Below are 11,622 nucleotides of genomic sequence, written 5' to 3'. Positions count from 1 at the left end.
CATTATTCATGTGTGCATTTTTAGTAAACAGGGCCCCGCTGTTGTTTAAAAAAAAAATCAGTAGATGAAATAAAGTTCACCCGTGCACAGGTCTATACGAACCGAGGTGTATCGTTAGTAGTGATTAAAATTGAACCATTTTCGGAAAATGAACACTTACTCATTACTGAATGTAAATTTAAATATCTTTTCCATGGCTTTTGAATCGTTCCATGATTATAATTTATTTTTGATTTAAAGCTTGGTACACACAAAGAACAAAAATTGTTGCTTTAAAAATAATGCATGATCAAATTAAAAGTTTCCCAAATTTCATAGTTTTAACTATGAAAATTTTCAAAATAAAATTATTTTTTTGGGTTAAAAGTGTTTCTTTCACTTTCGGCTTGTAATTTTAAAAGTGTATGTTTCAGAATAAAAGTCGAAAAACTGTCAAAAACGCAGCTGAAAAGAAAACGGAAAAGTATTTTTGGGGAATGTTCCCAAAAGTAAATTTGGTAGCTATAGGGAGGTGTCTTTTGCTAAATTTTGAGATCATAGGTGGATGTCGTCTAATTTTAAAATCAACAATTATCAGTTTTTATGTTGTTAAAATGCATCCATGAATTCACGCAAAGGTAAAACCACAGACAAACAGACATAACACATTGAATATTTCTCACTGTAAAACATCGTCGCTTAAACATTACCGCCATCTGTTGAGTACACTGTAGTGGGCACTACGCTGAACAGATGGCGGTAGTGTGTAAACGTCAAACTCAAGTGAAATGACTATGCGCGCCACAGGTGGTGGTACTACCAACTACGATACTTTTAAATTGACCGTTAAATCAAATATATTATATTAACAATATGATCCACTCTTTCGCTTAGCTGGCGAACCGAATTTTTAGCGATGAAAGCACCTCTGTGGCCAAAAAGGCTGCCAATGTATTTGTTTATCGTCACGAGGGGTAAACCAAATGAAAATTTGTTTAATATTTCAAATGAATGTATTTCAGCATTTTATTTTTTTGATGACAACAGTGACATGTCAGATAAATTTTAAAGCAATATACACAATGTAATTAATGAAAATAGTTTGACTCTTACTTTTGTAATTAGTGCTATATTCGCACCCCTCGATTGTAATTGAATGATTGTTGCTGACCTTTTTCAACGCTAGATGGTGCGTGAAGCAATATTTTGCGGGTCGCCATTGCAACATTTGGAAAAGGCATGAATGGATCATATTGTTAATATGATATATTTGGTTAAATGCTTGTTCGATGAGCAACTTGCGAGTGTTATGTCTGTTTGTCTGTGGTAAAACTGGCCATGCGACACCTAGTTTTCAGATTTGCAATTACAAAACTGATGATGTACTAAAAAATATTCCATACGATTTAATTGATGAATTTACGCGAAACTGCACCAGTGCATGTGACACCTAGGTTTGATATCCAAACCCTGGGGGCAAGACAGCTCTTGATTAAAGAGCCTAAATTTATAAAGAGGCGACATGTTAAAATTGGAACAATCGATTGTCTGTCAAAGTCATAGGAAAAGTCATTCCAATCGAGCAGAAGACCTGTCAAATTGATAAGATGTCGTCTCTTTATAAATTCAGGCTCTTTACTCTTGATCATGAGTAATACCCCGTTCACATTACAGCCTATATCACGTAATATAGGCTGTCTTGCAATGAGCATTCATACAAAGGATTTCCAGTGAAAACTAGATGTATGAGTGCTCATTGCAAGACAGCGTATATCACGTGATATACACTGTAATGTGAACGGGGTATAAAATTTGAGTTAATTTTGAGTAACTCTGAGTAACTCGAGTTGCTCAACATGCGATGCACGGCAACACAGCAACCTTGTTGTGTTCATTCCCCAACTGTCAAAGAAAGACGTTCAACGCAAGGGAGGAGGTGGCTGTCAAATATGAACAATCGTCGCCTACCTCGCATAACTGGTTCCAAACGTAACAAGCCATAAGAAACCTACAGCGTTTGTTTACGTTTAGAACCAGTTTCATACAAGAATGCTCAGTAGGCTGATTTGACAGCACGTCCCCCCTAGGTTCAACGGTGATAAATATTTCTAAATTCTGCAGCTTCCCATTGTCGAAAGGTGAATCCTGATGAATGTGGGCGTCGTAGTGAAATAGCTGTATAAATAAAGAGATAAAATGATGGTTTACATTGGATAACCATCCATAGATAGATCCAATGACCTTCCTACTGGTTCGTGTCAATCCTTTGTTAGCCGTTTTCATCCGAGTCTAATGCAGGCTGTTATCGGTCGACGTTGACCATAGCATTTGCAGATTCAAAATATGATACATTTTCCAAAGTACATTTGGTAAAATCTGTGGTTAGATTGAATCTTCTAAAGACATCAAAGTTACAACTTCTGACTTTTGTCTGAATGCCCAAGAATGAATGCAGAACTTTGAGGCAGTAACCTCATAGTTCTACAATAATACTTGGGCATTCAGAGAAGTCTAGAAAAATAATGCTGGTTGTCATGATTTTCAGAAAAAAAAAATAACTATAGGCATTTCTATTTGCCACTAAGTTCAATCCGAGATTAATAGAAAAAGCAATACATTGTCGTCGTATAGCCATATTTAAAATTTTATGTTTCCATAAAACCAAATCAAGCTCCCATCCATCTTGAATTCTCAACTTTTTCATTCTTATTTAAAATGATGCAATTTGTTATATGCAGAACCTCTGATTTTCCAAGCACATGAAGGCCTCATAAAGCACGTCTTGCCGGGTGATGCGGATAAATTTTTCATGTTAGACCATCTTCGGATATGGCATTTTTACTTTATTTCCATTCAAAGCAAAGTTATTAGATTTCGCTTAGATTTCATTCTGCGAATGAATTCAATTGATTAAATAACGATTTGTATCAAGAAATAAATAAAATTATTCAGATTCTTATTTTCCTCTGACACATAATGTTTATTCACACCTAGGGGAAGGACAGCTCCAAGTATCAGTATCAATACCGATGGTGGAAATATTAAATATTTTAATATGTGTGATATTTGCGAATCTTATACCATAGAGGTAACTCTAAGACCACTGGGTCCCGAAGAAAATCATTATTATTTTTGGCTCACTCAGTACCAGAACAACGGTCCCAAGCAGTCCCAAGCTATTTCACTCACCCCTGCATGTTCTGCATGGATCCACACACCCCTGATGTTATCTGTCAAACTTTCATAGCGAATCAAAACAAACATAGTGTAGTAATAGAATTTCAACTAGAATAGGGTACGTTAATCGTTTGCTTGGGACCAATAGGATACTAAAGTGGTGAGCCAATTTAAAATCGTTAGTTTCGTATTGATTGTTGCTTATACTTAGTCTGCCAGTTGTTTTTTGTTTGTTTTTGATTATTTTTGTTTTAAGTGTACATTTGACATTCGTTTAATCAAAAATGTATTTCACACAAGAGGCAAGTCATTCCTTTGTGATCTTGCTGGCCACCGCCACCAAAATCCGCTCCTTTTTCTCATAAATTCGGCATTTTTTGGTAGCTGTTCTCAGTGCACATAATCGGCCGCACTTCCATTCCCAGGAATTAATTTCCACGAATTCTTCATCGTCTGTGAACCAATGTGCTGTTCTCCTATGGAACGGGAATCGATTGAAAACGTCGCCCCTGTTAACGAAAGCCCAGAGTGATGGTCCCGTGGTCGTATTACGCTCGATTCGCCATGAGAATACAACTTGGAGAGATTTGTATTTGTTGATGTATATAAGGCCAGACTACTTTGATCATTGTTGAGTAATTATAAGTTACTCAAATTTACTCAGAGCAAAAATATTATCTTTGAGTACAGCTGGCTTGCCCCGAGGCTTGCCCCTAGTCCAAAACCTTAAAAGTGATGATTTACTAAAAAATATTCCATGCGATTTGGCAGGTAGCAAAACGTCATTATCATTTTCACATCATTTCCATCTACCGGTCGACCGTAACGTAAATTCATCAATAAATTGATCAGACTAGAGTCGGTGTCACGCCAAGAGAAAAACAATGGAACTCACATCACGGTTTTTCGAAAAATTCCCTTCCCTTTCACTTGGCAACAGAGGACTTCTGTATCAACTTCAAAGGACTTCTAGCGAGAAATTAAATTACCGGCTGCAGTAAATTAAATCAGCAACATATATTACAAATACTCATTACTGATAATTACCAAATGAATCTAATCAGGGTTGCTTCCACTCACTTGCTATAAAAAAATATTATTCAGAATTATGCAATCATTAGATGCAATAATGCTATGTTGTACTTGTAAGTAACAAGAAGAGATAGTAAAGTATGTGTTTGACTCATAAAACCTGTCAATTTTGCTTTGAGAGCGTCATAATTAGCGATCTTATGATTCGTGAGCGTTCACTCAGAGTGAGCGCTCACGAGTCGTAAAACCGCTGATTGTGACGCACTGAAAGCAATTTTAACAGATTTTATGTGTCAAAAATTTACTTCATGACCTTTTCTTGTAACTTACAAGTACTACCCGCATAAACGCGAACCATAAATTGACCTTACCTAAAATGGTTAAAAATTGTTTATAATCCCTGCTGAACTTTAACTGAAATGGTTATGGAACTTTACATGAACGTTTAATGATAAAGTTTCAACCTTATGTATTATCGTTTTTTGGAACTGGACCTTACAAATAATGGGTTGTTAAGAACCATTACCATTCCAAATTCTTGTTTTCTCCATACATTTTCAGAAAGAGAACTATATAAGAACGTTTTTACTTATGATTTGAGAACATTAATGGTAATGGTTATGGTAGTCAGTAAGGTCCATTAATGGTTTTGTATTATCGCTCAACTTTACGTGGAATATATCGTGAATTGGTAATCAGTAAATTACAGGCAACCAATTCGCGATATATTCCACATAAAGTTGATCGATGTTACAAAACCATTCGTGGACCTTACTGACTACCATAACCATTACCATTAAAGTTCCCAAACCATAAGTTAAAAGGTTCTAATATAGTTCTCTTTCCGAAAATGTATGGAGTAACAAGAATTTGGAACGGTAATGGTTCTTAACAACCCATTATTTGTAAGGTCCAGTTCCAAAAAACCATAATACATAAGGTTGAAACTTTATCATTAAACGTTCATGTAAAGTTCCATAACCATTTCAGTTAAAGTTCAGCAGGGATTATAAACAATTTTTAACTATTTTAGGTAAGGTCAATTTATGGTTCGCGTTTATGCGGGTAATTAGCACTATACTGTATCATGATTTCATAATTCCGGATAACATTTTTTTATAGCAAGTGAGTGGAAGTAACCCTGAATCTAATTACAATTTAAATGCTCACTGCGTGTTTATGATCATTACTTCGATTAAATTTTATACTTTATTGCAATACCTTTCGTGTACCTTTCATAGCATCGTAATGTTTATTTATTTTGCATGATAGGTAGCCAGTTTGACAGTTCAATATGTAGACTTGGCTTCACTCTTGGCGTGACTCATTATACACCGACTCTAGATCAGACCATTATTCCGCAAGGAAAGTTAAATTGATCATTTTGTCAAGCTTCTGCAATCATGTTCCATCAGATGTCACAGCTGTTGTTTGCGGTGACATCTATCGGAAACTAGACACAATCTGTTTTCCTATAATTGTTCACAGAGGACACTGCAGTGCAAAACTTGGCTGGTACCTCTTCTTCTTCTTCAACGCATTTCAAGCTTATTGCATATCGCATATTAGCTTATTGCGTGCTCTCAACTTAGTGTTCTAGATGCACTTCCACAGTTATTAATTGAGAGCTTTCGATGCCTGTACCATTTTTGCATTGGTATAATTGTGTGGCAAGTCCATTCATACTTCTATGCCCAGGGAAGTCGAGAAATTTTCCAACCCGAAAAATTCCTAGACCGGACCGGGAATTGAACCCAGCCACCTCCAGCATGGTCTTGCTTTATAGCTGCGCCTTTACCGACTGAGCTAAGGGGCTGGTACCTCTATATATGCATTTAGATTATTATTCGAAGTCCCTCCTTTTTTACACATTCTGCACACAAATTAGCTCACCCCTCACAGAATTTCCCGCCGAATTTTATGTATGGGGCGGGGCATAAAGTATCTTTTGCGCAGAATATGTAAAAAAGGAGGGACTTCAAATGTTAAAGCAAATGCATATATAGAGGTACCAGACATGTTTTGTAGTGTCAGGTACTCTATTTTGTAATCTGTGAAAGGGAAACCACAAATCGAGTGTCAACAAAATACATGGCATGTTGAGAGATTGAGCTCGTGAGAGAGAATTTCTCTCTCAAATTTGAATTTTGTTTTTGCTCTCTGGGGCTGGTAGTAAAGCAGGTAAAATTGTATGGGGAAAAATCATTTTTATTTAATTGTAGCTTGTTTAGCATTAGTTTCCGGGAAAAAAAATGAACGACAAAGCCCCTTATCCATAGAGGTAACTCTAAGACTAGTAGGTCCAGAAGAAACGTGCTCAACTTTTTGGCTCAGCTCTGGTACTATCTTCGGTCCCAAGCTAATCGATTCACCCCTCGAAAAATAGGAAAATCAAATCACCCCTCATTTTATCTGTCAAACTTTCATAGCGAATCAAAACAAACATAGTGTAGTACTGGAATTTATAGTAGAATGGGATACGTTAATCGATTTGCTTGGGACCAATAGGCTAGTCAAGTAGTGAGCCAATTTAAAATCGTTAGTTTCGTATTGATTGTTGCCTTATCTCTTCCTACCAGCGGAACAGCGCCATCTCTGTGGAAAATGGTCGAAAAAAATGATTAATTGCATCCAGAATGTGGCACCTTCATGTCAATCACGATACTAATGTCACAGACAAACAGACATAACACTGGCAATTTGTTCATCGAACACGCATTTAACGGTCAATTTAAATGTTTTTAGTTGGTAGTACCGCTACTCGTGGCGCGCATAGTCAATAACCCTTGCGTTTGACGTTTACACACTAACGCCATCTGTTCAGCGTACTACCCATCACAGTATTCTCAACAGATGGCGGTAGTGTTTTAGTGACGATGTTTTATATTGAAAAATATTCAATGTGTTATGTCTGTTTGTCTGTGCTAATGTAATCGATCTTTCCTTTACCGATTTCTTCTGAACTGCGTACTGGGTCAAGAAATGCTAAGGAAATTTCTTTAGCATTCCGTGTCCTATCCCGTAGCACGTAAAAACGTCATTACTTTTCAGCTGCCTACCGGGCTTAAACTGATATAGATTGAAAATGAACAACATTATATCCGAAAATGATACAAATTTATCATTTTTGAGTTGATTTGAACGATCGTGCACTAACCATTCAACATTGCATGGTTGGCATCCTCACTAAACACCCGCATACTGCCGATAATGCAGTTTGTGTCAACCATGGGCGGCGTTCCCCGCATTATGTTGTTGTTGTTGTTGTTGTTGTTGTTGTTGTTTATTTATAGGAAGCTGTCAAACGCCGGCAAACAAAAATTCCGCCAAACTTTTGCTTCATTTTCCAGACTGAAGTTCCATCCTGTGTACGCTGTGGAATCCTTTAATTTTACCACTCCTAAATTGTTGATAACAGTTCATTAAGTTTGTTCATTTATACAAATAATTCGTGTACAATATTGCGCAGTAAGTTGTTAGTGCGCTATTGTATGTGAGTAGCGATTTTTTCATGTTTGATCAAAAATAGAAGCAGACAAAACTACGCCTCAGAAAAACGAGTAGCACCATGTCCAAGGTAAACATTGTTGATTTTTATTTCATTGGAAAAAATAAACAAACCGCAAACATTTAAACAGGACATCCGATCATTTTTCTCGGTGGGATCGAAAGCGAAAAAACCGAACCCACCGAAGGAACCGTCTTCCGCCTCGAGCAAGCGGAAGGTCATCATCGACAGCGACGACGAGCCGGATGATCGCAGGAAAGCCGTTTCCACGCCGGAAAAACCCAGTTCCATCGCTTCGCAACACAAGAAACGTCGCGTAATCGATTCCGACGATGAAGACGAAAAGAGTCCGATCAAGGAGAAGACCAGCAGTTCCAAGTCTTCGTCGTCGTCTTCTGTGAAACCGAATTTGTCGAAACTGAAAGCGGTGAGTGCGGCGGACGTTTTCAGCTCGGCACCGATTAAGAGGAAGGAGGTCCCAAAGCCTAGCAAGAAGGCGATTAAGGAAGAGATTGAAATCCACTCGGACGAGGAGTTTGAAAAGACTTTGCTGGGGTTGGATGAGGTTATTCCTGACACATCTCCTCCAGCGAAGAAGAAGGAGAAGGTGAAAGATAGTCCGATGAAGAAGGAGAAGGATAGTCCCGCTAAAAAGAAGGAAGTCAACGGACACGGACATGGGGAAGACAAAAAGAAAGAGCTCGAGAAGAAGAAAACCCCAACACCGGAGAAACCGGCTATCGTGAAGAAGGAAATTACCAGCGATGGAGGAACACCGAAGAGCTCCAAGAAGAATCCGAATGAATCGATTCCAAAGGAGAAGAGCAAGGAGAAACCGGCTATCGTGAAGAAGGAAAGTACCAGCGACGGAGGGACACCGAAGAGCTCCAAGAAGGATCCTAATGAATCGATCCTAACGGATGAGGAGCGTCACGAACGCAAACGGATGTCCGCTATGCTGTATCAGAAGTTCAAGAATCGCCAGGGTCCGACAAATCCGGGCAGTAAAGAGATTCCCAAGGGGAAACCGAATTGTTTGGCAGGGCTGCAGTTCGTGGTGACCGGAGTGCTGGAATCGATGGAAAGAGACGAATGTGCCCAGATTATTAAGGATTTCGGTGGAAAGGTGGTTGCTTCGGTTTCGAAAAAGCTCACGCATATGGTTGTCGGCGATGACGCTGGACCTTCAAAGTTGGCAAAGGCTGATGAGCTTGGAATTCCACAGATCTCCGAAGACGTTCTGCTAGATTTGATCCGCGAACGGTCGGGGTTGCCGAAGAAGGGCAGCACTTCAGTTGGTTCGAGTTCTGCTTCATCGGAAAAGAGCAAACCGAAAGAGGACAAATCACCTTCCAACGAATCCAAAGAGAAAAAGCGCAAGAAGGTGGACGAACCGGAGCCCAAGAAGAAGAAGACTCCCGAGAAGAAGCATTCAGAATTTAGCGCTCCAATAGCGAAGCTTCCGAAAATTCCAAAGATCGAGAAGGTTTCCTCGGAAAAGAAGTCCCCAAAGAAGTCACTCACTTGGGAACCAATGGCTCCGATCGTACGGGAAGTAACCAGTTACCAAAACGACATCAACAGCACTGAAAACATGGCCTGGGTCGACAAGTATAAGCCTACCTCGGTCAAGCAGATCATCGGCCAAACTGGTCCAGCCAGCAACGTTCAAAAATTGCTCAACTGGCTGTCCAAATGGCACTCGAACCGCGGAAAAAACATCCCTCGACCAAATCCCTGGGCCAAGAACGATGAAGGCGCGTACTACAAGGCGGTTCTGCTTTCCGGATCTCCTGGAGTGGGCAAAACCACCACCGCCACGCTGGTGTGCAAGGAGCTAGGATTCGATGCGGTCGAGTTCAATGCTTCCGACACCAGAAGCAAGAGGCTTCTCAAGGAGGAAGTGGCCGAGCTGCTGAACAATAAGTCCCTGTTTGGGTACTTTACCGAGGGCGGAAAGGGCGACAAGGTTACCAAGAAACACGTCCTGGTGATGGACGAGGTCGACGGCATGGCCGGCAATGAGGACCGCGGCGGAATCCAGGAGCTGATCGCCCTCATCAAGGACAGTCACGTGCCGATCATTTGCATGTGCAACGATCGGAACCACCAGAAGATGCGATCGCTGGTGAACTACTGCTACGATCTGAGATTCAATAAGCCCAGGGTGGAGCAGATTAAGGTAAGGGAAGGGTAACGACTGGATTGAACAATCTCACAAAATTCAACCTTTTGCAGGGCGCCATGATGTCCGTGTGCTTCAAGGAGGGTCTCAAGCTCGCGCCGGGGGCCCTGGAGGAGATAATTTCCGGCACCGGAGGCGACGTTCGTCAAACGTTGAACCACCTGGCTTTGTACAGTGCTGGCAAGGCTGCCGGTAGCCTTAGTGTGGAAAAAGCCAAAAAAGAAGCGGAAACTGCTCACAAGGACGTCAAGATGGGCCCGTGGGACGTCGTCCGGAAGGTGTTCTCCGCCGAGGAACACAAGAACATGTCCATTCACGACAAATCGGATCTGTTCTTCCACGATTACAGCTTAGCTCCGTTGTTCGTTCAGGAGAACTATCTAAAAGTATCACCTCGGGTTCCGAAGCCCAAACTGATGGACCAGGTAGCCCTTGCGGCGGATAGCTTAAGTCGAGGCGACATGGTCGATCGGAGAATTCGGTCCAATATGGCATGGACCCTGCTCCCGCTGCAGGCCATGTACAGTTCGGTTATGCCTGGTGAGTACATGGAAGGTTCCTTTACCGGACAGATCAACTTCCCCGGATGGCTGGGCAAGAACTCAAAAGCTTCCAAGCGAAAACGCCTTGCCCAAGAAATACACGATCACACTCGGATCAGCACCTCCGGATCGAGACTCTCGGTTCGATTGGACTATGCACCGTTCCTCGTCAATGCGATTGTACGTCCCCTGAAGGAAAGAGGATCCGAAGGTGTCCAGGAAGCCCTGAACGTCATAAAGGAGTATCGTCTGCTCAGGGAGGATCTGGAATCGCTAATCGAACTTACAACTTGGCCCAAGAAGAAGAGTCCGATGGACGAGGTCGACGGGAAGGTGAAGGCTGCTCTCACCCGGGCCTACAACAAGGAAATTGCACCGTATTCGTACTCGACGGTCAATGCTGTCAAGAAGAAGCGCGCGGAAGCTGCAGAAGACGAAGCGGCCGGCGAATTGTACGGGGAAGGCGAAGAAGGTCAAGCTGCGGCTGTCGATTCCGAGGAAGAGAAGGAAGACGATAATCTGGAGAATAATGCTTTCATCAAGATCAAGAAGAAGCCCGCGGCGAAGGGAGCCGGTCAGGGTTCTTCTGCCAGTGGTAGCAAAGCCGGTGGATCGAAGGCGAAAGCAGCCACGTCCGGTAAGGGCAAGAAGAAGTAGGTGTTTTGTTTCGAGTTTTCGAGGTATTCTACACGTTAACTATGTTGCAGTCGGAATAAATTAGACTTAACATGGCACTTTAGATTGATATTACGATTCCGAAAGCTCATGAAGATATCATATAAGACTTAAGGAATCTTGTCGAACATGCATCAATTTTCTATTTAGTTCGAGTGTTTGATTCATTGGTTTTAGTGCAAGTACTAGTAGACTTAATTGTCAGTACCACGAAAGATCTTCGGTGGATGAAAGATGGCGAGCAGATACAATAGAATTGCGTAACATCTAATAATAATAATAATCCGTATGTAACATACGTAACATTGATACGCACCTGTGTCTCATGCAGTGGCATCTTGTGGGCTTGAAAGCGACTGCACTGTCTAATTTGTTTTATTAATAGAAAAACGCAAGGCCGCGGAGTTTGGCCGAATTTAGAGACCTTTTTGCTAACATCCGGGCTTGGCGCCAAATTAATGGTGCTTTAATTGGTGGAATAGTAAAAACACCAGTGATTTCGACGCTAGATGCTTAAACGAAAT

The 11,622-nt window shown here is 41.0% G+C and overlaps 1 protein-coding gene across 1 annotated transcript; it reads left to right on the top strand.

The window, feature by feature from the left end:
• The first annotated feature begins 7,528 nt into the window (after positions 1-7,528).
• Positions 7,529-11,126, top strand: Gnf1 (germ line transcription factor 1). The gene is made up of 3 exons (XM_065235534.1): positions 7,529-7,765; positions 7,827-9,878; positions 9,935-11,126. Exons 1-3 carry the CDS (start codon positions 7,757-7,759, stop codon positions 11,078-11,080), a joined length of 3,207 nt encoding a protein of 1,068 aa, XP_065091606.1. The 5' UTR covers positions 7,529-7,756; the 3' UTR covers positions 11,081-11,126.
• Positions 11,127-11,622: the final 496 nt, after the last annotated feature.

The sequence above is a fragment of the Ochlerotatus camptorhynchus genome, unplaced genomic scaffold, assembly GCF_037179485.1.
Source record: "Ochlerotatus camptorhynchus isolate MF236.1 unplaced genomic scaffold, CSIRO-AGI_Acam_v1.1 ptg000493l, whole genome shotgun sequence".
NCBI lineage: Eukaryota > Metazoa > Arthropoda > Insecta > Diptera > Culicidae > Ochlerotatus > Ochlerotatus camptorhynchus.
This window is presented reverse-complemented; position numbering and strand designations above follow the sequence as displayed.

Excerpts from the sequence above, each read along its gene's own strand:
- Gnf1 (XM_065235534.1), top strand. Across the intron at positions 9,879-9,934 it reads CCAGGGTGGAGCAGATTAAG|GGCGCCATGATGTCCGTGTG; the intron begins GTAAGGGAAGGG and ends AACCTTTTGCAG.